At 54.9% G+C, this 27,017-nt stretch overlaps 2 protein-coding genes across 2 annotated transcripts in view; one reads left to right on the top strand and one right to left on the bottom strand.

Annotated features, from left to right (window-relative positions):
* Positions 1 to 15,059, top strand: part of CNNM1 (cyclin and CBS domain divalent metal cation transport mediator 1) — a 62,470-nt gene extending 47,411 nt beyond the window's left edge. Inside the window, exons 7-12 of the mRNA XM_065407534.1 lie at positions 6,104 to 6,166; positions 7,966 to 8,129; positions 13,611 to 13,794; positions 14,018 to 14,131; positions 14,280 to 14,408; positions 14,980 to 15,059. Coding sequence (XP_065263606.1) covers positions 6,104 to 6,166; positions 7,966 to 8,129; positions 13,611 to 13,794; positions 14,018 to 14,131; positions 14,280 to 14,408; positions 14,980 to 15,059 — 734 coding nt within the window. The remainder of the gene's footprint in view (positions 1 to 6,103; positions 6,167 to 7,965; positions 8,130 to 13,610; positions 13,795 to 14,017; positions 14,132 to 14,279; positions 14,409 to 14,979) is intronic.
* Positions 15,060 to 19,429: 4,370 nt separating this feature from the next.
* Positions 19,430 to 26,814, bottom strand: GOT1 (glutamic-oxaloacetic transaminase 1). The gene is made up of 9 exons (XM_065407150.1): positions 26,697 to 26,814; positions 23,649 to 23,830; positions 22,652 to 22,775; positions 22,277 to 22,389; positions 21,926 to 22,030; positions 21,074 to 21,224; positions 20,777 to 20,942; positions 20,525 to 20,667; positions 19,430 to 20,089 (listed from the first exon to the last, which is right to left on the bottom strand). Exons 1-9 carry the CDS (start codon positions 26,812 to 26,814, stop codon positions 19,950 to 19,952), a joined length of 1,242 nt encoding a protein of 413 aa, XP_065263222.1. The 3' UTR covers positions 19,430 to 19,949.
* Between the last annotated feature and the right edge of the window lie 203 nt (positions 26,815 to 27,017).

Raw genomic sequence — 27,017 nt, 5'->3', positions numbered from 1 at the left:
ACCTGTTCATGATGACAACAGCACCTCCTTTATCAGCCTCTTTGATGATGTCAGGGTGGTTTCTGAGGCTGTGGATGGCATTGCGTTCTGCACGACTTAGGTTATGAGGCAAGCGATGTTGTTTTTCCACAATTTCTGCCTGTGCACGTCGGCGGAAGCATTCTATGTATAGGTCCAGACTGTCTTTTCGACCCTCAGGCGGAGTCCATGTGGAGTTCTTCTTCCTGTGTTGTTGGTGGGAGGGTATCTGTGTATCAGTGCGGTGTTCAGTGTTATCTTGAAAGTATTCTTTGAGTCGGAGGCGGCAAAAGTAGGCTTCCAGATCACCGCAGAACTGTATCATGTTCGTGGGGGTGCTGGGGCAAAAAGAGAGTCCCCGAGATAGGACAGACTCTTTTGCTGGGTTGAGTGTGTAGCTGGATAAATTGACGACATTGCTGGGTGAGTTAGGGGTACCCCTGTTGTGACCCCATGTGGCAGGTAGGATTTTAGACAGCTTACGGTCCTTTTTCCTTTGTAGAGAGGTGAAGTGTGTAATGTAGATCTCCTGTCTTATTTTAGTAAAGTCCATTTGTGTGGAGGGTTGGTTATTTATGAAAGTCTCCAGGTTGGAGAGCTCTTTCTTGATGTTTTTCTGTTTGCTGTATAGGATGCTGATCAGGTGGTTCCTCAGTTTCTTTGATAGTGTATGGCATAATCTCTCACTGTGGTCTGTGCAGTATGTAGATAGCAATGGATTTTTCACCTTCAGTCCATTTGGTATGATGTCCATCCGTTTGCATTTGGAAAGGAAGATGATATCTGTCTGTATTTGTGCAAGTTTCTTCATGAGGTTGATAGATTTCCATTCCATACGGCTAAATGCAGTGCCTTGCATGGTGTCAAGTATCAGAGGGGTAGCCGTGTTAGTCTGAATCTGTAAAAAGCAACAGAGGGTCCTGTGGCACCTTTAAGACTAACAGAAGTATTGGGAGCATAAGCTTTCTTGGGTAAGAACCTCACTTCTTCAGATGCAAGTAACTATAGGACTTATGGGGGATGTAGGTGTTGGCCAGGCCTTGAATTTCACCCACAGAACATTTACTTTGATCATTCGTGGTTTTCCTTTTTTTCCCCACTTGAAGAGTAATCCAGTGAAAAACACGCGTGATCTTATTGTTACTATCAGAAATTTCAATAGTAACATTTACTGATTATTAAACCTTTGTTATATTGCTACTGTGCAGCCATGTAACTTTGTTATAGAGCACCAGAGATGAGCATGAGGCGTTAGAGAGAAAGGTGATAGCCCCCGCCCTGGCACCATAAGGGCTGAGTTAGATCTGATAGAACAGGTAGATGGAGAGGAGAGGGCTCACAGACCAGGGTATGGGCAATCATGCCAAATGGTCAGAGCAGGAGTCAGTAGCCAGGAACTGGAGTCAGAGGTCAGGAATCAGAGCTGAGGGTCAGAACCTGGTTACCTGGAGCAAAGCAAGACTGGGAACAAGTAGACACAAGAACTATCACAGCCATGGGAAAATGCTTTGAGCAGCCACAGAATCACTGCTGCTGGGCTTAAAACCAGTCCACCGCTCACCCTCTCACCAAGCAGTGTAGCCAATCAGGCAGCCGATACAGGCCACCTGTGCTCGTTAGCTTGCCCATCAGCTGGCCCCGATTCCTGACTGGTGGTGTCACATGGAGACTTGAGGTGGGTGTTTTTGAAAGTGCTGCATTGTATTAGTGCATCTTGCAATCATTGATTTTTGATAGGTTTGTCATTCCAAGGGTGAGGTGAGTGGGGTTACTGCTGTGAGGAGTGTGAAAGAGGTGGGTTTGGAGAAGGGAGGCGGCCAGGTGGCAAACTTTCCAGCTTTTTTATCTTCAAGGCACTTTACAAACATTCATCAGCCACAGCAGAATAAGAAATCTGATCGTTCCTACAGCAACGTTAACATGGCCCCTTGCATGTGCATATAAAGACAGACTTGTCCATGGAGAGAGAGTGTGGTGTACTGGTTAGAGCAGGGGTCTGGGAGTCAGGAGGCCTGAGTTCTATCAGTGGTTTGGGGAAAGGAGTGTGATGTGGTGGTGAGAACCAGGGGGCCGGGAGTCAGGACACCTGGGTTGGAGTCCTGACTCTGGGAGCAGTGCTGCCTAGCAGTTAGAGCAGGGAATAGGGCGTCAGAAGACACCTACTGCCTTGTTTGTAACCTTAAGTAAATCACTTACGTTCTTTGTGCCTGTTTCCCCGCGTAAGGCTGCTGTAGTGACCAGTTAGTCAGCGTTTCTGAACAGCTGTGAGCCCTAGGTTAAAAGCCCTACGTGGCTAGTAGTGGACCAGTAGTGCCTGACAGGGAGAGCAGCTCCACGCAGTTAGTGACCAGCTGCCGGAGGCTGCGTCTGGGCCTTGAAACCGGCTGATCGGTAACCAACAGGAAACACTGGCCTGGTGTGCCCGCAAGGGGGGCCGTGATACCGGCGAAAGAATGACACTCAGTGCCTGAGAGTAAAAAGCAAGGCTTTCCTGAAGGAAGAACTTATACTCCAAGCAGCGCGGGGAGTCCCTGAGGCGCACGGAGGGGCTGCGGGGGATTCTGACCATCCGGGACAGCTGGCCAGGCAGGACTCCACTGAAGGGAGTCCGCTGCAATGCTATATCCCCCCGCGCTTATCTCAAGGTTACATAGGGTCAACAGCTGGCTACATTCATTTCATTCATAAATCGTACTCATTATATAAGCTAACTTGTTTACAGACAAAAACATGCTGAACTCTACTAAACTACATTTTGGCAGGGTCTGCCGGACAAGGTTCATTGCATGGCCTTCAACTACACAGCCTGCATCTTCCGCTCGCATTCAGTCACATACTCAGTCCGCCACTTAGCTCCTCGCCAAGCTTCCGCAACCTGTCCCCTACACCTGGGAATTGCCATGGAATAAAAACTGTAAAGAAAAGGTGAAGCGATTCCCTTTCTCTGCAGCGATAGCTCACTTGCCGTGAATACGGCTTCCCTGCCTGATCCAGGCCAGGTTCATGCTAGCAGTGCACAGAGTTCAAAACAACACTCAGCCCCTTGAGGAAGGAATAGCCAGCCCTGCCCATCTCTGTGCAGCCTCGGGCACAGCGCTGCGGAAACAGCCTTGGCAGGGTATGACTTTGGGCAGTTTCTGTGAGCAGCTCCATGCAGGGGCCCCTGCACATATCCCCCGCTGCCCCCGCGCACAGAGCTGCCTGCAGAATCAGGGTCTGAATCCTCAAGTACTTCCTTCATTAAATCCCTCCTGATGCAGGATCTGTTTTGTTTCTTCAGGGAGATGCTACCTTACTGTGACTTTGTGTGCACGTCCCCCACCCCACGTTCATGGCTCTGCTACATCAGGACATTGAGAAGGAAACCCATTCTCTTGATCCAAGTACACACTGGGCCAGATCTGCGGCTGGTGTAAATTGGAGCCGCGCCATTGCAATCAAAGTGCCTATGCTGGCTTGCACCAGCTGGCTCCTTAGCGGACCTCTGCCATGTTTGAATCCATCAGATCTGTGACCTCAGAAAGCGACTCTCTTCTGTTCTTTAGGCCTTGTCTTCATGGGGGTGCTTTGCCTGCTAACACGAATGTGGTTATCCTGGTGCAGTTCGTGAACTCTTGTCCTCCCTTGGCTTGTGTGATTGTCTTCTCCCGGTTATCCTCCTGCCTCACTAATGGCCCCTTCAGCAGATCCTCTTCATCTGCCCTCCAGCTTTCTGTGGGGGCTCCATAGGGCTCTGTCCTTGATCCCCTCCACCTTATCTCTGGGTAATCTCATCCACAACACGACTTCAATTACCACTACTACGCTGAGGATTCACAGCTCTACCTCTGTGCTCCAGCCTTGGGTTCTCCAGACTAGTTCCTAGGCCTGTCTGACATTTCCTCACGGATGTCTGCTCAAGCCATCAGCTCAAGCTCGGCGTGGCTAAAACAGAGTCCTAACCATCTTCCCTGCTACCTCTTTTCTTGATCACTGTCGCCAACACAACCATCCTGCCAGGCCCATAACCTGGGTGTCAGAGCTCTCCCTAGGTCCTCACACCCAGGCTATGTCTAAATCTCGTAGATTCTTTCTGCAGAACGTCTCTAAGATACGGCCTTTCCCATCCATCCACACAGCTAAAACTCTCACCATCTTGTATCTCAGTTACTGCAACATCCTTCTCTCTGGTCTTGGCAAATGCAATCTTGCCCCACTCAGATCCATTCGGTGTGCTGCTCGAAAGCTGGTTCTCCTAGCCCGCGGCTCTGACCACGTCACCCTCTCTGCATCCCATCACTGGCTCGCTAGTCTCTGTGCATTAGACATCAGCTGCTTGTCTTCACTTTCAAGGCCCTTTGTGGCCTCTCCCCACCCTATCTAACATCTCTCCTTCACTGCTGAGAATCGACTCCTGCCTCCCATCAGCCCATGACACCAGCCGCCACGTGCTTTCACCCAGGCTGTCCCTCACCTGTGGGAGGGGCTCCCTGCAAACATCCGCAAAACCACTTCATTGGCCTCCTGCAAACTCTCCTTTGCTGGGACGCCTACACAAATCTTGACAAGGGTTAGGTGCTGAGACCAGTCCTGTCTCATTGGTTCCTCGTACGTCTCCGTCTGCCTGCAGCCAGCTGTTGTCTCCGACTTGGATTGAGAGCTCCGGGTGGAAGAGATTGTCCTTTTGTTCTGTGTTTGTGCAGCGCCCAGCACTGTGAGGGCCTGGGCCATGCCTGGGGCGCTTAGGCACTAGGGTAATACAAGGGCTTGTCTACACCACGCAACTTTTAGCGACAAAGCTGTGTCGACACAGCCTTGTTACTAAAACTCAGCGTGTGTAAATGTTCTTTGTCGGCACTTTTGCCGACAAAATACTTCCAGCCCCACGAGCAGTGTTCGCTTTGTCGGCAGGAGAGCACTCCTGCCGACAAAGCCGCATTCACACTGCCGCTTGTGTCGGCAAAACTTTTGTCTTTCGCGGGGGGCTTTAAGTACCTGTAAAAGACAAAAGTTTTGTTGACAACTTCGCAGTGTAGACATACCCCAAGTAACACATGATAATACAGTCTTTAGACCAGTAGCACCCCTGGGTAGACACCTGGATTCTGGTAAACCCCTACTCAAGCAACATAAGCTAAACCGAAAAGGGCTCCTGGCATAGGTGCCGACTTTCCAATGTGCCAGGGGGTGCTCAAACCCCGGCTCTGCCCCAGGCCCCACCCCCACTCCAGCCCTTCCCCCAAGGCCCCACCCACACCCTGCCTCTTTCTGCCCCCACCCCTTCCCACCCAGTTCCACCGCCTCCCCCAAATGCACACGGTCCCCACTCCTCCCCCCTCCAGCCTCCTGCACACCATGAAACAGCTGACTGCAGCAGGCGGGAGGCACTGGGGGGAGCGGGGGAGGTACTGATCCGCGAGACCCGCCAGCGGGCAGGAGCACTGGGTGGGGGGGGGGGGCTGCTTTTTCCCTGTGGGTGCTCCAGCCCTGGAGCACCCACGGAGTTGGCACCTATCATCCTGCACTAAGAGCATCCACACTGGCACAGGGGTGCTATTCCAGTGTAAAGTCACACCTGGGCTCATACATAACAGTCCCGTGTAGACAAGGCCATGGAGGAGTTAGTGCCACTTGGCCTCATTATTGGTTCTACTCTGACACGGAGGCCTTGCGGGTTTCCCAGAATGCTTTGTGTTATTCCATTCTGAGTGCCTCACCGACACCAGTGAAGACGCAGGTGCATGGGCCTCATCCTGGGCCCAGTATCACTGTTAGTGCAGGACAGGGGGCATTCCCACCCCGCCCAGATGGTGGTGCCAGGATCTGTGGCCTTGGGACCCCAAGAGAAGCTCTGGGATACTGTCTGATGGACCCTTCCGCCACCACAAGCCATCTGCAGCTGCAGAGAGGGCAGGCCACGGGGAGCGGCTCTGCAGGTAGCTGCAGAGTAGGGCTGGGGCTGCTCCCCAGCGAGTGAGGGAATGCGGGTCGGTTACAGCCCTGACTTCTCTCCTGTCTCATTCAGTCTCTTGTATTTCTTTCCTCTTCATCTCTTCTCCCCATCCCTGCCTGGTCATTCCGGCCTGACCCCTCACTCTCTCCATAGTGCCCGTCTCAGTGTCCCGTACCTTCGCCGTCAGCAGAGGGGAATCCCTGGCTGGCTCCCCAGGTAACTGCATGGCTTTCCCACACCGGCCTTTGGGAAAGGAAACCTCTGCATGTGCACGACTGCACGGTGGCTGGCTCTGCACGTGTGGCCTAGGCGCGCCCCCGCCGTGCCATTCGGTACATCGAGGGGAGCGCACGCTGCAGCAGGCTGCACAGGAACAGTGCAGAAGTGCCCAGTGTGTGAAACTGCACGAACAGAGGGGCACGCCCAGCTATGGGACGCCGCACATGCACGAACAGAGGGGCACGCCCAGCTATGGGACGCCGCACATGCACGAACAGAGGGGCACGCCCAGCTATGGGACGCCGCACATGCACGAACAGAGGGGCACGCCCAGCTATGGGACGCCGCACATGCACGAACAGAGGGGCACGCCCAGCTATGGGACGCCGCACATGCACGAACAGAGGGGCTGTTTCATTTCCTGGCTGTTTTTTGCTGATTGCTGCTCCTGTACATCCCTATACCTGCCAGTCATGGATACACTCTATGGTCAAGCAGTTTCCTTTCTGGGAATTACAGTAATAAAAGGGTATTTGTACCAAAAGAGCGAAGGTCAGAGAGACATTTACATCAGCAGTGCCGCGAACAAGCTGCCTTTGTTCACTAATAAATCCACTGACCACTTTGAATCCATCATGCTGCATGTCAGCGGCTGTCAATTAACATGACTGACAGGAGGCCCTGCTCTGCAGTGTCTGCCCCAGTGTCAGACGCCATTTATAACCCTCCCCCTGGAATGAGGCTACACAACCACGCTACAGGGGATTGTGGGGGTAAATGTAATTTGTACCAAACAACACTGGGAGCAATGAGCAGCAGCTCTCACTGCATTAGAGCAAAGGGACTGCCAGGGGCGTTAAGCACAGCTCTCCATTGGTTGTGAAGGCTGTCAGTCAATATAACTGACAGGCAGCCGTTCTGGAACAGCCTATTAATAGGAGCAAGTGGGCAAACAACCTAACCAGTTTTAAGTGGGATCCTGACGTGCTTATGGATGGGATGGCCTGACAGCAGGGACGGGCCTCCACGACCTAGGCAATCCCTTCCTGTTCTACGTTCCGAGCCCCAACACTCATCTGCATTCTGACGGCCCGTCTCTTCTGTCACCTTTATAAGAGTCTGTACTTTAACAACTGTACCCGTGAGCACATCCGAGAGCGAGCGACTGCCCCAGCCCCCCCAGACGGCAGGCCCCACATGGGAGAGAATAAACCTGCGCCTGCCAGGCTGAACAGCTGTGATGCCTGACTGCCCCCCCTGGGGTTCTCTTCCCAAATACTCACATCTCCCCTCTCCGGGTCCCTGTGCGAACCTAGAAACGTGCTGTGCTGGGGAGCTGCGAGTGCTGCTGGCGGAGGGGTGACGTGTGGGTGAGGCCTAAGGAGCAATATCCCCCCACCTTCACCTGCATGGCCTCCACTCTCGGCCCCTTCTGCTCAGCACCCTGCTCTCTGCATGGCGCTGCCCGTCCCAACCCCGGAAGACAGCTGTCAGCCACACCTGGCCTTTAGCTGCTTGTGTAAGCAGATGCTCAGAGGTTTTTTCCTTTGCAGCACAGGAGGCCAGGCTCTGCACTGCTTCCTCTTGCAGGGAGGGGGTCACTGTGGTCTGGAGAGAAGCAAAGACACCAGTGACCCCATCTGTAGGAGCATCAGCCCAGAGGGGGAGACTCCCAGCCAGGCAGGAGCTCTAGAAAGCCTCTGGGGTGTGTCTCTGGCACCTTAGCGTGGGCATTGTCCTGGTGCTAGAGAGCTCTCACACTCTGCCTCCATCTCTGTTCCCCTCCCCACCTCTAGTAAACCGATCGCCATCTCGCTGCAGCGGGCTGAATCGCTCCGAATCCCCAAACCGGGAACGCAACGACTACGGGGGCAGCAACACCCAGCTCTACAGCAGCAGCAACAACATCTACACGCCCGACTACTCTGTGCACATCCTCTGCGACGTGCAGTTCGTCAAGGTAGCCGCAGGGCTGGGGGACCTCACTGATGCTTTTCGGGGAGTCTGGGTGAATTGCTGCCACTTGCCCCCAGCATGAGGGAGCCGTGGCTGTGCCCAGCAGGGGGCGTTCTCCCAAAGCTACCGGCTGCAGGCAACATGCGCGCTCCACTCCCGGCTACCTGAGCCCCGCTCACTCCCTCCGTGGGCGAATAATGTACACCCCAGCTTGTCACACTGGAGCGCCCAGCCCCTTGTTGTCTGGGCCCCCGCACTGTGCACCCATCCGCTGCCTCCCCCGAAGCAGCACCCGAGGTTACTGGCTTCTCCTCACCTCGCTCTCCTTAGCACAAGGTCAAACCAAACCGAAGTGTATTGAACCAGGTTTGAGATAAGGATTCGAACAAAAGCAAGTTAAACTATTCGAAACACCAGGTTACAGGTAAAAGACAAACATAAAATGTAATGGTGACCTGGTACCCCATGTGTCAGCGCCCCCCGTAGGCCAGACAGGGCATTGCACAGAGTCTGCTTGGATTGGCAGGGCCGTCATCTGTCCTTGTCTGAATCTCTCTCAACCTATCGTGGAGACAAGGACATTATTTTCTGCCCCACTGGGGCGTATGGGGCACCCCTTATGTTTGACAGGGGCTAGCCAGCCCTTGTCCTCACGAGACCTGGAACCCCTTTGCTTTGTAAGGGGGTGGGTAAGGAAACCCAGGCTCACCCACTCCACTGGGTCCAGCTCAGGGCCCTTAATCCAGGCAGGCAGAACCAGTCCTCCACAATTCTCCTGCCCCAGCTCCCTGGGGCTGTCGGCTGCTGCAGCCTGTGGCTCTTGCCACTCTGGGGTGGCTTCTCACCAGCTCGCTGGCAGCCCCCCCTTGCTCCTCTGGCAGCCCCCACCCCCTGCTTCTAGGCTCTTTTATCCCCAACTGTGGTCAGGCTGCCAATCAGCATGGCCAGTGGGTCCTGCATTAACTCCGTGGTTGCGAGGCCCACCTGAGGCCTATACCCCATGACAGCAATCTATAGCCTCTACTTATTAACCAGTTCCTTTCTTAAGGGATTTCTCACCCAGTGCTCGGTCCATACAGCGCTGTCCAGTCCAGAGAGCTGGGAGCCACTTTTCATGAGACGCTCCTGCTGGCAGAGCATCGACTCTGTAACGGAGAACATCTTGGGCCATTTTGTCTTCTCTTACAGAGTCCCAGACTTTGTCCCTTTTCAGAACCAGGGCGTTTCATCAGCTCCAGCTCAGCCCTGAGGGCCCCTAGGCAGAGTCTTTTCTTTGGGGTTCTTTTGTCTTTGAAAATGCTCCAGACTGCATCTGGTCCAGACTGCAAATGCAGGGTTGGGCTGGGTTGAAAGATGTTGATCTTATTCTTGACTGCGTTGACACCCGCCTCACCTCAGGTGATTACGCTTCACCTCCAACAAAGGGTTTGGAGCATAATCATAGAATCATGGAAATGTAGGGCCTGAAAGGACCTCGAGAGGTCAACTATTCCAGCCCCCTGTGCGGGAGCAGGACCATGTTAACCTAGAATCTCCCTGGCATGTGTTTGCCCAACCTGTTCTTAAAAACCTCCAATGACCAGGATGCCACAGCCTGCCATAGAAGCCTATTCTGGAGCGTAGCTACCCATAGAGTTAGAAAGCTTTCCTAATATCTAACCTAAATCTCCCTTGCTGCACATTAAGCCCATTACTTCTTGTCCTACCTTCAGTGGCCAAGGAGAACAATTGATCCCCGTCCTCTGTAGAACAGCCCTTACCAGATTTTAAGACTATTATCACGTCCCCCCTCATTTTCCTTTCTCAAAACTAAACATGCCCAGTTTTTTTACCCTTTCCCCATAGGTCTGGTTTTCTAAACTTTTATCAGCGTTGCTGCTCCCCTCTGGACTTTCTCCAGTTTGCCCACATCTTTCCTAACGTGTGGTGCCCAGAATTAGGGCTTGTCTTCACTACCGGGGTAAGTCAACCTAAGTTATGCTGCTCCAGCTACGTGAATAACGACTTACCCTGGTGTCTTCACTGCGCTGCATCCACAGGAGACGCTCTCCGGTCAACGTCCCTTACCCTTCTCGGGGAGCTGGAGTACCGGGGTCGACCAGAGAGCGCTCTGCCGTCGATTTAGTGGGCCTTCATTAGACCTGCTAAAACAACACCCACTGCGAAGACAAGCCTTTAGACACAGAATCCAGCTGAAGCCTCACCAATGCCTAGAAGAGCAGGACGTTGACCTCCCGTGTCTTACATACGACACTCCTGTTAATACACCCCAGAATTATAGTCACCTTTTTCACAACTGTATGACTCTGTTGACTCCTATTCAAACTGTGATCCACTCTAACCCCCAGATCCTTTCCAGCAGCACTGCCACCTACCCAGTCAGTCCTCATTTTGTGGTTGTACATTTGATTTTTCCTTCCTTAGTGTAGTACTTTGCACTTGTCTTTATTGAATGTCATATTACTGAGTTCAGACCAATTCTATTTCTGCCCCCTCCCCCCCCCCCCCAGGTGTTGCACGCAACCCCTCCCAACTTGGTGTTGTCCACTAATTTTAAAAGCAAACTCTCCACTCCATTATCCAAGTTCTTCATGAAAATACTGAATAGTGCCAGTCTTAGGACTGACCCTGCAGGACCCCACTGGATATGCCCTCCCAGTTTGACAGCAAACCATTGATAACTACTCTTCAAGTATGGTCTTTCTCATAGACTCATAGACTTTAAGGTGGATGCTTTCAACCAATTAAGCATCCACCTTCTAGTAATTTCATCTAGACCACATTTTCCTAGTTTGCGTATGAGAATGTCATGAGGAACTATATCAAAAACCTTACTAAAACCAAGATATATCACACCTACTGCTCACCTCTGTCTACTAGGTCAGGAACCCTGTCAACGAAGGAAATTAGGTTGGTTTGGCATGATTTGTTCTTGACAAATCCATGCTGGTTATTCCTCATAACCCCATTAGCCTCTAGGTGTTTACAAATTGTTTAATAAATTTGTTCCAGAGTCTTTTGAGGTATTGAAATTAGGTTGCCTGCTCTATAGTTCCCCAGGTCTTCTTTGTTCTCCTTTTTTAAATATAGGTATTATTGTTACCCTTCTTCAGTCCTCTGGGGTGTCACGATCCTCCAGGAATTCTCAAAGATAATTGCTAATGGCTCCAAGATTGTTTCAGCTAGTTCCTTAAGTACCCTAGGATGAATTTCATCAGGCTCTGCCAAACTGAATGCATCTAGCTTACCAAAATATTCTTTAGCCTGTTCTTTCCTTATTTTGGCTTGTGTTCCTTCCCCCTTGTTGTTAGTATTAATCGTGTTGAGCATCTGGACACCATTAACCTTTTTAGTGAAGACTGAATCAAAATAGGCATTAAACACCTCAGCCTCCTTGATGTCATCTGTTATTAGCTCTCCTTCCCCATTGAGCAGCGGACCTACACTTTCCTTCATCTTTCTCTTGCTCCGAATGTATTTAAGGAACCTCTTCTTATTGCATTTTATGCCCCTTGCTAGGTGTAACTCATTCTGTGCCTTAGCCTTTCTGATTTTGTCCTCACGTGCTTGTGCTATTCTTGTATACTCATCCTTAGCAATTCATCCATGTTTCCGCCTTTTGTAGGATTCCTTTTTGATTTTCAGATAATTAAATAACTCCTGATGGAGCCATATTGGCCTCTTACTATTCTTTGTCTTTTCTTTGCATTGGGATAGTTTGCAGTTCTGCCTTTAATATTGTCTCATTGAGAAACTGCCAACTGTCTTCAATTGTTTTTCCCCTTAGACTTGCTTCCCATGAGAACTAACCTACCAGTTCTCTGAGTTTGTTAAAATTTGCTTTTTTGAAGTCTATTGGCCTTATTCTGCTGCGCTCACTCCTTCCTTTCCTTAGAATCATGAAATCTCTCATTTCATGACACCTTCACCCAAATTGCCTTCCACCTTCAGATTCGCAACCAATTCCATCCTGTTGGTCAGAATAAAGTCTAAAATGGCTGCCCACTTATTTACTTCCTCCACCTGCTGGAACAAGAAGTTGTCCTCAACACATTCCAAGAACTTATTGTAAATTTTGTGTTTTGCCATATGATTTTTCCAACAGATGTCTGGGAAGTTAGAGTCCCCCATTACTACCGCGTTGTGTGTTTTGGATATTTCTATTATTCTAGAAATGCTTCCTCCACCTCCTTTTCCTGATTTGCTGATCTATAGTAGACACCTACCATGACATCACCTCTATTTTCCCCCCTTTTATCTTTACCCAGAGATTTTCAACTGGTCTGACACTCACCTCCTTCTGGTCCTCAGAACAAGTGTATATATTCTTGATGTACAATGCAACACCTCCTCCCTTTTTCCTGACTGACCTTTCTGAACAAGCTGTACCCTGCTATAGCAATATTCCAGTCAGCAGATTTATCCCACCAAGTCTCTGTGATACCAATTAAGCTTATGTACTAATACTTCCAGTTCTTCCTGTTTATTCCCCGTACTCCTTGAATTTGTGTATAGACAGCTAAGCTACTGAGCAAATTCCCCTACTGATTTCACTCTTGTTCCTCCTATGACCCTAGTGTAACTGTCCATGTCCCCCCATGCCAATCTAGCTCTGTGTTCAGGTCGCCTTTTTAAATATAATTTTCTACCTGTCACATAACTCTAAAAATGTTGTGTGTACAAGCATCCTGCAATAACCACACTAGCCAGTGAGTTCTTGGCTTTTGGCAGAGACCACCCACAACCCCTTTCAGTGAAATATTGGGAGGATGGTCGAACACAGGAATAATACACCTGCCTGGGCATGTCTGTGTCACAACCTTCCCTCCCCCCGCTGACTCCGCAGGGCGCTGAACAAACAGCAAGTGATGGAAAGGAACAGAAGCAGGGCGCTGGTGGGAGTCCAGCTGCCCCATCAGGAGGTGCAACGGGGCCTTTCCAGCCAGCTGCTAGTGCTGCCCCTGGGCGTTGGGCCCAGCTCGACGGCTTTCCAGAGCTGGCTCGTGCTGCGTTTGGCAATGCAAGCGCTGAGTTGTCTCTATCAGCCACGCATACACAGGCCCCTCCCTCTGCAGGCTCTGCCTAGCGCACCCAGTGCCTTTATGCAGTAAATAGCCCTACGATAAATAACCAGGTGGGGAGCAGCTGCTCCCCCAGGTGGAGGGGCCAGGGCATCATGTGGACTAGAGCTATTTGCTGTATCAGTGTGAACTTCCCCCGGTGCAGGGATGAGCCGTAAGGCCTAGGCACCACTGAAGTCTCCAAAACAAGGATTAAGTAGGACATCAGTGGGGCATGGTTGGATGCTGTCCCCACACAGAGGTGAACGTCACCCCCAGCAGGCAGGCAGTGTTGCTCCCCCAAGGACTTGGAGCCAGGCAGCTGGCCATGCCCCTGGAAGCTCAGCTCACACCCCGCTGCCCTTCCAGGCATCCCCACGGCCCTGAACTCGCCCAGCTGAGCTTGCTTGTCTGTCCTGTGCCAGATCACCCGGCAGCAGTACCAGAACGCACTGGCAGCCAGCCGCATGGACAGCTCACCCCAGTCCCCCGACATGGAGGCGTTCAATGATGGCAACTCCACCAAGGCCCCGACGGCCCGGGGGACCCCACAGACCCCGAAGGAGGACCCCACCCCCACCCTCCTGAACGAGAGGAACAGCATCATTTGTAAGTCACCCCATGGCCGCCTGACAGCCAGTCCCACAGGCAAGCCACTCCCCACAAGCCTTCGACACTCCCTAGCACCCATCAGACCCTGACGCCACCAGCTGCACACACACATCCCTTCACGCTCGGGGCCTGGCCCGTGGCACGTATTCACCCCTGGGCCCCAATGCTCACACTGACACACTTCCCCTCCCCGTGCCAGGGATGGGGGTGTCTCCCACAGGCAGCCGGTCAGACGGGCTCCGCAGCCCCAACGACTCCATGTTCCTCCGCGTGGAGGGAATCCCCTTCATCAGGGAGGAACTGGCAGACAACGAGGAGAACAGCAAGCGGCAGGGTAAGTCCCCGGGGTGGGATCTGGCCCATGGGACGGATGTGCCCCCACTAGCGTATTGGAAGGGGTGGCTGCACTGGAGGGGGGGGGGAATTGGAGGACGCACCCATCGGGCACCCAAGATGCTCCAGAGAGCCCTGCCCGGAGATAGCACTGCTCTTACCTTCCTCCTTTGCAGCCAGCGAATGCTGTGACATCACCCTGGAGCCGGAGAGCCCGAACAGAGAGACAGCGAGTGGCACCGAGGAGACCCTGGGCAAGAAGCTGCTGAGGACACTGAGTGAGTGAAGCACCCAGCCAGCCCCAGGGGAGAATGTGGGAGCCCAGACAGGCACACAGCCCCCAGTGGTGTAGGGGGGGCACATACAGTGCAGGGCAGGACAGCTGGGGCCCAGCTGGGGCCCAAAACAGCAGTGAGGCTGCAGGTACCGGTTCCGCACCCAACAACTAACATCGAGTGAAAACCTGGGGCCCGAATGGGGAGATGGGAAGGGAAAGGAGCCTCCTCTACTACTGCCCCCCTTCTCCTACGCTCAGATCTGCCAGCCCAGCCCCTGGGGTCCCTCCCTTCCCCTTACGCTGCTTGTTGCTGGGCCTGGACAAGCACTGGGGTCGATGGAGCAGCTGCAGGGAGCCCAGCTCTCCACCTTCCCTGGTGGCAGCAGGCAGTACTGCACCCTGCAATAGCACCCCCCACTGTAGCACTGGGGGAACTGGCTCCACTAGCTCCTAATACCCAGGTGCTATGAAGGGCCTGGGCTGTCCCCTCCCCCAATGCAGCATCCCCAGGGTGGGACAGCGCTGTCTGGGGACCCACGGGGCACTGATCCCAGGCTGGCTGCTGTTTGCAGGTGGGCGGAAGAGGAGGCAGTCCCCAGATGGCAAGACGACGCCGGAGGAGAATTCCAACCGAGCGCCGTTAATCACCTGAGCGGCAGCGGTGTGGCTGGAGCGCGGCGCTGGAGTCCCATGTAGCCTGGAGGTGTGAACATACCCCTCAATACTGCTGCTGGAAAGAGACACCCCCCCACACCCTGCCCCAGGCACTGGGGGGACACCCTTGCTCTGCTCTGAGCACACGCTGCAGGGCCTGGAAAGCTGGTCAGGGACTGCCATCAACCCCCCCACACACACACACACCCCGCGCACACCCCCCCCCCCCCCACACACACACACACAGGGCTGGGGCTTTCTGCCCTCCTGCACTGAGCAGGCGAAGGCCTGGCTGCTGGGTGCAGCAAGCCCTGCCTGTCCCTTGCCTGAGCCTGGCAGGGCTGTAGCTTGTCTGTCCAGGTGCTGGGTGTTGTCTCCAAAGCGGCACAGGAGACCGGGTGGTGCGTTGAACCTGGCGGGACTGTTCAGGCCAGTGAGTCTTTCGGCGCCAGTTCCATTGGGGGGGGAGGGGTAGAGAGGCTGCAGTCCCCCCCCCCCCACACACACACACACACCCCCCAACAGGGACACGTCCATAATGCTTTCAAAACCAGTGTCTGCCCCTCTGGAAAGCTGCTCTCAGCCAGGCTGCTCAATGGAATTAGCGGGTGCAACCTGTGTAGGCTCCTGGCATGTCCTTGTTTAGGGAGTTCCCAAGCTGCTGAATGCAGGCCCCGAGCCCAGCCCTGAGACTTAACACCCTGCAGCCTGGCTCGGGGGGAGAGGGGGACACTGGGGGGGTGGGAGGCCCGGGGGGGCTCTGGAGAGCAGGGAGGGGGAACTACGAGCATTAAACAGCTGCTTTTCTTTCAGGTCTGCAGCATGAGAGCCTCCCGCGCGTGTCGTGTGCGAAAGCAGCGGGTCTGCACACCGCTGCCTGCCCACCCAACACCTGCCCTCCCTCCAGGATGTGCGTAGAGCCCCAGGCGAGAAAGGCAAGGCCCCCAGCTGGGACTGAAGCAGAGGCGGCAGCCTTGGACTTGCCAGGAAGCCAGGGCACGTGGCCGGCTGCTGCCCTGCTGCCAGGCGTTCCGTCTCCAAGAGGAGAAGAAGAGAAAGACACAAGTGGCAGTGCCTGGGGCGGGGTTCCCCTGCGGCAAGAAGCAGGGAGAGGCAGCCCAGCTCAGGCTGCCCAGAGCATCATTTCATACTTTACAGCAGCTCCCAGCCCCTTTTGAGTCAGGGCCCCATAGCGCTGGGCGCTGCAGCCATAACGAGATGTGGCTCCTGCCCCAAGGAGCGCCATGCTCCGGGCAGTGCCCATCCCCTCCCACCACACACAGTGTGACACGCAGGAGGCCCCTGCACGTTTGTGCAGTGACAGTCAAAACCTGCCCTCGCACTTCAGTCTGTCCCCCCGGGAGCAGTGAACTGCCCATCCCGCAGGCACTGGCCAGGTGTGGGCCTCAGGCCCCGCCCAGCACAGAGTGTATCCGTCCCCCCACCCGGGGAAAGGGACGCTCAGAGCTGTGCTTCAACCACCATGGCCCTGCGCCAGGCCTCAGCTCAGAGCCACATGTTGGCATCAGAATGTTCGAGAGTTTTACATCGCGGCTCTGGAGGCTGAATGCAATGTAGATCCTTCACATTAAAAGCCATCCCTCCCTGAGCAGCTCTGCCTCTGTCTGGGCCAGCGCAGGAGAAGCTGCTGGTTAAAGGCCTGAACTGTGCCAGGTTCTCCTCCCCACAGAGATGGGGGGGGGGGGAAAATCGCTGCTGCATGGCACAGCTGCTCCGTTCCCCCCGCGGCTCCCCCGTACAGTTACCAGCGGGAAGGGGAAAGCAACCTCTGCCTGCAGCGTGGACAGCCTGAGCGCCCCTCTGCCTGCAGCGTGGACAGCCCGAGAGCCCCCTCTGCCTGCAGCAGAACAAGCTGCATCCTAATCCCCTCTCCCCAAAACAGCCCCCTTAGCGCCAAGCCTGCTAGCTTCAGAGCTGCTGCCAGCCTGGGGGGCAGATTCCCCAGGAGACTGGGGCAGTCACATTGCCCGGCAAGCAGCCTGACCTCACATTCAGCCTCAGGTTTCCCTTTGTGCCAGCCCCTTGCACCACACCCACTGCCACCTTGCCCTCGCTCCTACTAGCTGTAGCACTTTGGCACCCTCCTGCAGAGCTCACCAACATTTCACAACCCTCCCCCCAGGGCTGCCGTGATGCAGGCGACTCATGCTGCCTGCACTCAGGGGAAGGCTGTATTTAAAGCTTTTCTCTCTGTAAGGGGGGAGGTAGCCCTGGAGCAGGGAGACTTACCCCGGGCCACACACAGGCAGGTAGAGAGCAGACTGCTGGAGGTCCAGCCCTGAGCTCTAAGCACTAGACACACATCCTCCCCACGCTGAGCAAGACCATCACCTGCTTGACACACAGGAGAGGGTGTCAGGCTGCCTGGGTTCTGCTACCACCTCCCGGGGGGGGGCATTTAAAGCTCTGAGTCAGAGCGTGGCCCAGCATAAGCTGGAGAAAGCCCTTTTCTCAGTGGGGCTCTGCAGGACTAAACGTTAACGGTGTAGTGAGAGTGTGGCCATCTCTAAAGCACTGTGTAGAGCTGGAGACGTAGATACTCCATCCTCTTAATGTCACACGGAGGACTGGGCGAAGAACCGATTTGCCAGTGCTGTGGCCAAGAAAGGCTGTAAGTGATTAATTTCGTGGCTGTCGCAGACATAAGAGAAGCAAAATGTGATGGGTCTAGAAGGCAAATGGAAGCATTATGAGCTTCCAGGCACTGCTGCCCTGGCGAGAGACCCCTGCAGGCCTGGCTGCGCAGGCCCCTGCTTCCTTCCATTCACGCATGCCTCACGAATGATAGGGGGGAGGGACACTTGCATGGCAGTAGGGGCTGTACCTACACAGGGCATCTTCCTGGTCTACTCCCTCCATTGCTCCCACTGCTGGAGCTAAAGCTGAGATAAGGCTCCAGGCAGCCTCCAGGGGAAATACACAGGGTTGGAGGAAGTTCCAGCCACCCTTCAGTCTCCCTGAAATCTCCAAGATGAGCCACATTTGGCCCAAATCAGTGCAGCAGTTTGATTTCTGAACGGAGCCATGGGAGAGATTCTATTGCTCTGGCTCAGCAGAGTTTTGGGGTGAGGAAAACGAGGAGTCATGCATAGGACAGGAGCCTCCAAGGAAAGGCCCCTCTGCACACATCCTGTGGCACAACCACAAGCTATGATACAGGAAAGGGTGCATTTCGCACTGCACTCAACAGCACTTTCCCTTTGAAGGGAAGGATTCCTTTCGCTTTCACAGATGGGGAAGAGGTACAGAGGTTAAGTGACTTGCCAAGGGTCACAGCACAGCTGTCCAATTCCCACTCCTGTGCTTCAGCAACTACAGCTAGACAGTGCATCCCTGCTACCCCTCTTGCACACACCCCCACTCATGCCCTTTCTAGCACTAGTGTGTATTTGGTGCTGTGAAGCAGCGCAACACTTACAAATGCCACTCTACAAAGTGAGCTTAACCCAGCAGAGTGACTAAACTTCAGACCTGACCTTCTGCTGCAATAGGAAAGAGCAGATAGGTCACGCTGCTCTGAACAAAGATCTGTTCAAATAGGGGCTACATCCACATTTCCTAAACTGGTCCACAGAGCCCTGGCTGGCTATGTGCAGAGAAATGGTTTGCTGGATGGTCCTAGCTCTCCTCCTCTCCCACTGCTTCTATAGGAGTCTTGGTTCTCCATGGTGTAGTGCCCAGATGCCTGTAGTGAGGAGGATGCAGCCCATGGGCCTCCAGCAGCAACTGCTGCAGGAGAAGAAATAGGATAGACTCCGAGGAATGGAACCACCCGTGGGACAGGGGCTATGATCCAGAGAAGAAGTCCCCTGTGGAGGAGATGATCAGATGTCTGGGCAACATCTCACCAAGTGGGAAACATGCATATACACAGGCGGAGGAAAGCCAGGCAAAGAAACAGAAGCGATACATGGGGAGTGAATTGATTAGTTATTCAAGGACACACTTTGGATTTATCAGAACTTTCCTAGATGCGATGGTAAATGGGAAGGGAAAGTAGCCATGAGACGCCATCAAAGAATGAACCTCTGGACAAGTCTCTTCTTTAAAATAAGATGAAGCCTTGGGTCATAGGGCTTTTATTGTGGACCTGGGAGGGAGGGCTGCTATTGCTTGGGGGGGGGGGAGAAGATGGGCAGAGGAGTCCCCCCCCGGTCCCCTCCCCAGCAGTTCAGCACTCCAAGGCTGGAGCCTACTGCAATAGTTAACCTTGTGTGGCCAGGATCTTATGTCCCATCTTCCCTCTGCCAGCGGCATGTCAATGCCAGTTTAGGGAGTTACCCAGCAATGCAGACACAGATCACAGGCAGCAGGACAAGCACCCAGCAGGGCATCCTTCAGAGATGGAGGTTTATTTTCTTTCAGCAACATAAAGAAGCAGCGACACAAAGAAACAATCACTCTTTGCTCATGTGAGGCGAAAGCCAACAATAGGCTCACTCCCTGAAATGTTACAGTGCCTCCAACCCACAGACAGGACAAGAGGGCGCATGAATTTGGGCACCTATCCCACAATGCACCACACCTGTACAGGAGTTGACTGGGCCAAACCATTTTGGTTATACTGGGTCTATTTGGTTGCACAGAAATAGGCAGCTTTGAGATGTCTGGGTCCCAGCGCATATGGCTGCTGTCAGCCAAATGAGAGACAAGATGGCTTACTTTGCCACCAGCCCCAGGAGGGCACTGGCCTATATTATAAGTGGGCTTTCAGAGACGCAGGCAGACTGATATCCCTGATACAGCCACTGTTCCCCATCCTTATTAAACCCTAACAGGTGTGATGGAGGTGAGTTATGAGCAGGGAACAGAGACTACACACTACTGCTTTGCTGGGTTCCGATGGGAGTTCAGTGGTTTGTGTTCTTCACTGGAACTTGGTGACAGCTTCGTGGATGGAGCTGGCCACATAGTCCAGGTTCTTGGTGGTCAGGCCGCACATGTTGATGCGTCCACTGGCCATCAGGTAGATGTGCTTCTCCTTGATCATGTACTCCACTTGCTTAGCTGGGGAAACATTCAAGAGAAATCAGGTCAGCCATGTGGGAGACCTGGAAATCCCAGAGCGCAGGTCAGTGCTGCATCTCATCGGCTTTCAGAATGGAGAGAAGGGGTTCAGGACCTGGCCAGTGAAATAAAGCATAGAGCTACTCCAAACAGAAGACTAGTAGAGAGAACAGCAGGGCACTGGCTGTGGGGTGAGCTCTAAGCTACTCCAGTCCTGGCCAGACCCAGCAGGAGGTGCTGTAGAGAGCAGGCCAGGTGACTGCTCTCCATCCAGACTTTCCTACTACCCATCAGAGGCCCAAGACTGCACCCCAGAAAGACACTGGAGAAGTTCTTCAGGGAATCCAGCTTGGTTTCCTGCAGCCCAGCCCCACTCAGTTCCAGGCCCCTGAGCTCACCTCCTGCTGCAACAGCATCTGGTTCATTGATACTTACGGTTCAGCCCTGTGAAACTGAACATGCCAATCTGCTCCGTGATGTGATTCCAGGTGCCTGGGGTCCCAAGAGCCTGGAGCCGGGCCCTGAGCTCCGACCGCATTAGCAAGACCCGGTCTGCCATAGTCTTCACATTGTCCTTCCTGTGCAGGGGAGACAGTGAGCCAGTAGTGGAATTTAGCCATGTCTATCCATGCCCCGGTATGACAGCTCCTCCCTTCAACACCCCGTTTTGGCACCGGCACCACTTACCACTCAGCGAAGAGCTGCGGGCAGGTGAGGGTGGTAGCCACGATACGTGCTCCTTGTGAGGGAGGGTTGGACCAGATGGTGCGGACAATCTTCTCCATCTGGGAAAGGACACGCTGCACGTTGTCAGTGTCCTTCCCCACCACACTCAGGTTCCCCACTCGCTCATCTGGAGACAGACATGGAGACATGAGCCACTGGACCCAGCCCCTGTGCCCCACATCCCGGCAGGCTTCACCCACCACCCCCAGGGAGGCTGGCCCAAGCTGCAGGGTTAGCTGCTGCCAGATGGATACTCACTGTAGAGCCCGAAGTTCTTGGAGAAGGACTGAGCACAGAAGAGTTCGAAGCCCTCAGAGACAAAGTACCGCACGGCCCAGGCGTCTCTGTCCAGGCAGCCGGAGGCAAAGCCCTGATAGGCTGAGTCAAAGAATGGGAACAGGAACCGGCGCTGCAGACAGGAAGATAATTAGAGGGGAGACCCCGCCCCTACTCCTAAAAACACCTTGTCCCCATTTCTGCCCCCTCCCCTCACCCAAGCAGGGTGGGCTAATCTGCTGGGAAGTCCTTTAAGAGTCAGTGTGAATCTGGGGCAGGGTGGGAACCCCTTCAAGCCTGACTGGAGCACTGCCATTAGGACTTGAATGAAGAGGGAGACTTAGAGACAAGCTGGGGAGTGTGTCAAATCACAGCCCAGCGGATGGGAGAGGAAGGCCACTGCAAGGAAACAGCAGCAGCTGCCTCCCACACCACCGGGGAGAAGGACAGAGGTGTCCCCTTTACCTGGCTAGCATGTTCTTTGGGGGACAGGCACCCAGGAGAGAGAGGGCAGTCTTTCCAGATGCATATGTACCGGCCAGAGCCAGAGATTAAAGGCAAGTTAGCAGCACAAGCAGAACTGGGGCAATTTAAACATCGTGTGGTGTCCAAGAGCAGACTTCTGCTGGTCCCAGCCCCTCCTCATTCTTACCGAAGCCTCCAACAACTCACCGGGGAGGGGACCTTTCTCCCACCCCTCACCCAGCTTTGCCCACCCCCACCTCTCCCCCAAATAGAGTCTAGAGTCCTGTTTGTGCTCTGGTTGGCTCAAGGGCTTCCTGGTCCCTGGCCACACTACAGCCCTCTCCCCACCAGTCCCCTCCGTGCAGATACCTTCATGACAGCAGCAATCTGTTTCCACTGCTCCAGGGTGGGGTCTGTGCCAGTTGGGTTGTGCGCACAGGCATGCAGAATAAAGATGGAGAACTCCGGTGCACTCTGAGGAAAGAGCAGTTCTCAGTCACACGCACACACAGCAGAGGGCCACATCCAGTCAGCCACCAGCTGCCTTGGCCACTCTGCTGGACTCTATCACACAGATCTGGCTCCAGTCCTGCTCCAGTTACCCCTAGGCAAGAAACTGGCAGGCTCCTGCACAGAAGGGCCTGGCTGATCCGAAACTAGGGCAGCTGGTGCCTTTGGATGCAGCTCAGGAGATCTCCTCTCCAAGGCACTCTTACCCACCTCCATGTCCTCCAGGAGCCCCTCCAGGTCCAGCCCCCTCTTAGCAGCATCCCAGTAGCGATAGGCCCGGATGTCCTTAAAGCCAGCGTTCACAAACACAGAGTTATGGTTCTCTGAGGAGAGAGGAGACCAGTCCATCTGTACTGGAGAGCTGCCCCTGAGCCAGCCAGTTCCTCCAGTCCTGACTTAGGTTGCCTCCCGCCACACCGCCCACAGAGGAGGAGGGGGTGAACCTCTCCCTTGTTCGTATGAGACACCCCTTCCCCCCCCCTCCCCCCCCCCCAGCGTGAAGAGTCTGGCTGGGCTGCTCCCACCTTACCCACTTGTCCTGCAGGCTCCAGTGAGCAGTAAGCATGAACACGCTGCAGCACTCACCCCAGGAAGGAGAAGAGATGTAGACAGGAGTTGTTGTGTTGTTGTTTCCATTGTACCAGCGCCGCAGGAACTCTGCTCCGATGCGCAGTGCGCCAGTCCCGCCCAAGCACTGAACGCCTCCTACCTGGAAGGCAGAGGGGGTCACCAAGAGCCTGCCACCAACAGATGGCATCAGTGCAGAGATCACATGGAAACATCAGAAAGGGACAGAGTGAGATGAGCCTCGCAGGCCTCCAATTACTGAAGGGATCAACCCCCCCCAGGAATTCAGCACCCTTCATCCAATCGGAGGCAGATCCCTTTCGTTGCCACAGCCCAGGACAGCACCTCCTAGGCCAGGCTTCCTGACCTCAGAGCAGTAGCTCCTCTGCCATACCGGGGCAGGCTCTGCTTCTCAGTGACCGCTAACTATTTAGCTCCTTATAGGGCCCCATACCATGGTATCAGAGCACCTGTTTCCAGGCCAACCAGGACTTTCATACCACAGCCACTTAGTTCAGCACTGACCATGGGATGCGCTAACACACCTAAATAACCCCACATCACATCATCTACCCTCAGCTACCATCCTGCTGTCACCCCTCCTCAAACAGCTTCTCTCGCATTTCTCACACCCCCTTCGGGCCTTGGCAGGTTCCAGCTGTTTCTGTCACACCCGTTGACCCTTCCCATCAGAGTCCTAGGGCAGATGCCTGGCCAGTTCTGGAATGGTTCAACATCAGGTGGCAGGACCCAGATCTCCTGCCTTCCCTCTGGGAGAGGTTTCCGGTATTCAGCGTCTAGATAGGAGCCCAAACCCTGCATGTTCAGAGAGCTCTGAGCATTCACACCAACAGCTCCATGCAGCCAGAATGCAGACTTGAAACTGAGCTCAGTGCCAGACCAGTCAGGGCAAACTCTGCAATCCTGGCAAGATCTCTCCCACCTTCCAGGACCCCTCCAGAGACCCCATTCACCAGTATGTCTCAGCAAGGAGTCACTTCCCCCCAGAGCTTACACGATTCTCCTTAATAGCACGACTGTCCTCCCCAAGCGCGATCCTTGAAGCGTTGGCCCGGAACTCAGGCAGGCCGAGGATCGGCAGGTATTCATGGTTCAAGCTGGCATCATTGGCGATCTTCTGCTCAACTTTCTTCACCACTGGCAGGACCCAGGGCTGCCCCTCATCTGTGCGATAGGCTGCAAGAGAGAAAAGGAGAGTCTGACACTCCACAAGCCATGTCCCGAGGGGACATTCAGCCAGAAAAAACTTACCAACAGTTATTAGACTAGGTCTCTTTCCCATTCTCGCAATTGCTGTTCAGATCCAGAGGTTGAGGCCACGGGGAGGGCAGGATGGGAGGGGAACGGTACGTTTTCTTATGACCTGGGATGTGTCCTTTACAGACCCTCTCTGGAATCCATAGGCCATAGCACCTCCCCCCCCCACCCCACCCCCCGTTTCCCATCAAAACATTTCATGAGTAAAGAAGCTAGATTAGGAAGTGTTTAGAAGAATTCTGTTAACCTTCCAAACACCAAGGGACAGTACAAGCTGCACTACACTAGCAATGCTGCTTCTGGACAGACTCCCCACACAAAAGCACCTGACTTATAGTGATCCAAGTAGTGCCACCTTCGTACCATCCAGTGCACTCACTAGCATGCACATGCTGTGGATTAGGCTCGTAAGCTCTGTGGAGCAGGGATGAGTCTTCCTGTCCATTCCCGACAGCACTGAGCATGCTTGATGGAACTGGTAAATCCATTTCACAGGGAAGTGACTGTAACTGAAATAACATTTCCTCAGCACCTTTCAGGACAAAATGCTTTCTAAACCTGTCCACATGTGCAGGGAAATGCAGCCCCCTCTGCATGTAAGTCAGAAGCAAGACAGGAAAACGGCACACAACATGCTGCAGACTAGCTGAGATGAAAAGATGCTGGGGCAAACCCTAGGTCTTGTGAAAAGGGCCATGGGTTATTTAGCATCTGTCTATCCCTAAAGGTCTACACACAACATACTGCATGGAACTCCAGTTATCTGCCTTGGAAGGGAGGGCAGAGCTGACCGTGCCAGCAGGGAAACTTGGGGTCTCCAGCCTGAATCTTAGAATCAATTCCCCTCCACTAGGCTCTGCCAGGAACAGGCGTCTGGGATCCACTCTGCAATTATGGAGTCTGGGCCATTTTACACCGGGGGGCTCCCATATTGTTCCCTAAATGGAACGGAATCAGAATGAGAAAGACTGAATTTGGACAAAGATTAGGATACAGACCTCTGCCTCTTTGGCACTGGTTTCAAGGCAACTAGGGGCGTTAGAGACTGAAAGTAGTTGCCCTCAACAACTGTTCATTCACCCTGACGTGAGATGAGTTACTAGTTCTCTCCCAGACAGGTGTCCAGTGCAAGAGTCACCACTGGCACCAATCTGCTCTCTCGACACCACTCTCAGAGAGTAGATCTTACTGAATGAACTGTGCAGACTGAAATCCATTCTGCCCTCAGTGGCGGTACTGCCCGATTCCCAGGGTCGGGCGTATTACCTGGGGCAGGGCTGAGTAGGGGAAGCCTATGTGGGAGGGCACAGCACTGACTAGAGAGTTCAGTCATGGCGCTGGCACCGTACAAAGGCAGATCACACGCTAACCCTTCGCACCTCTCTACGACCTTCTGTCCCAGCACCTCACTGTGCTGAACTCTACCAGACTCAGCCTGGACCCTGCCTCCTGTGCCGAGGACAAAGATCACGCCTCCCCTCCCACCCAGCTTTGCTTTGCGCAAGGAGGCAACCCATCCAAGGTCACACAGTGCGGGGGTAGTCCTGAAATGGAGGCAACCCACCAGGCCTTCTGACGCTGCCTCCACCCCCCACCCACCGGACCTCCTCCCCCAAGGGCCTGGCTGCCAGCATCCTGGCTCAGCTTAGCACATGGAAAGGGCCGGGGGGGCAGAGCATGGGGCCCAAGGGGGCTGGAGGCCAAATGGGAAGTGAGCACTGAGCATGGCCTTGGGCAGCTGCAGGGCAATGGGGCCTAGAAGTAAGAGAGGGGAGACCCCCGAGCACGGCTAGTGTTCAGGTGACCCATTGTGGAGAACAGGAAGTAACTCAGGGAGGGGCCGGTCACCCACCTTCTAGAACCACCACAAGCCCCTGGCTGACCTGAGGCCCCCCATTGCCCCCATATCAGCCCAGGTCACGCCTTGCCACCCGCCCCCCCAGTCCAGGATCAGACACAGGGGCCACTGGGAGCTCACTAGACTGACCCATTCCCCACCCCCCGGCTTCCCACTCACACACCCCTAACTCCCTGCCCCCCCTCACACACACACACCCGTCCCCCCTCACTCATCACCCACGCCTGCCCAGCCCCTCATTCACCACCCCCCCACCCCCCTCATTCACCACCCCCTCACTCAGCCCCCCACCCCCCTCACTCACCGCTCCCCCACCCGCCTCACTCACCGCTCCCCCACCCGCCTCATTCACCGCCCCCCTCACTCACCGCTCCCCCACCCGCCTCATTCACCGCCCCCCTCACTCACCGCTCCCCCACCCGCCTCATTCACCACCCCCCTCACTCACCGCTCCCCCACCCGCTTCATTCACCACCCCCCTCACTCACCGCTCCCCCACCCGCTTCATTCACCACCCCCTCACTCACCGCTCCCCCACCCGCTTCACCACCCCCCTCACTCAGCCCCCCACCCCCTCACTCAGCCCCCCACCCCCCTCATTCACCGCCCCCTCACTCAGCCCCCCACCCCCCTCATTCACCACCCCCTCACTCAGCCCCCCACCCCCTCACTCACCGCTCCCCCACCCCCCTCATTCACCGCCCCCCTCACTCAGCCCCCTCATTCACCGCCCCCCTCACTCAGCCCCCCACCCCCTCATTCACCGCCCCCTCACTCAGCCCCCCACCCGCGCCCGGCCCCCCTCACCCCATTCACTCACCGCCCCCTTCACCGTCCACCCGGCAGACCCTTCCCCCACGCCCAGACATCCCAGCACCTTAGACCGACCGACCCCCACTCACCGCCCCCCGGCCCGGCCCCACTCACCGCCCACCCCCAGGTTGACTTTCCGCGGGTCCCGGTCCTCCCGGAAGTCGGCCGTGAGCTGGAACACGGCGACGGGCGGGGCCCGCGGGACGGAGGCGAAGACGGAGCCGGCGGCCATGGCTCCGCGCTGCTGCGGGGCCGGCGGACGGAGGCTGCTGCTCAGAGGAGACTCTCACCTTCACCGGCCTGCCGGGGGTGGGACCGGGCACAGCCAATCACAGAGCGCCAAGGGCGAGGGCGAGCGGAGACAGCCAATCAGATCTCCTCGGGGCGGGGAGGAGCCGGGATAGCCAATCAGATAGGCTCAGGCTAGCTGTCCCA

This window comes from Emys orbicularis, chromosome 7 (assembly GCF_028017835.1).
Source record: "Emys orbicularis isolate rEmyOrb1 chromosome 7, rEmyOrb1.hap1, whole genome shotgun sequence".
In the NCBI taxonomy this organism is placed as follows: Eukaryota; Metazoa; Chordata; order Testudines; family Emydidae; genus Emys; species Emys orbicularis.
Note: the sequence above shows the minus strand (reverse complement) of the source record. Positions and strands in the feature narration are given on the sequence as shown.

Coding starts and splice junctions, on each gene's coding strand:
- GOT1 (XM_065407150.1), bottom strand. CDS start 26,814: ATGGCCGCCGGCTCCGTCTTCGCCTCCGTCCCGCGGGCCCCGCCCGTC. Junction 23,831..26,696: donor AGTCAACCTGGGGGTGGGCG/GTGAGTGGGGCC, acceptor TCTCTCTTGCAG/CCTATCGCACAGATGAGGGG. Junction 20,943..21,073: donor CAAGAACTTCGGGCTCTACA/GTGAGTATCCAT, acceptor GTCTGTCTCCAG/ATGAGCGAGTGGGGAACCTG.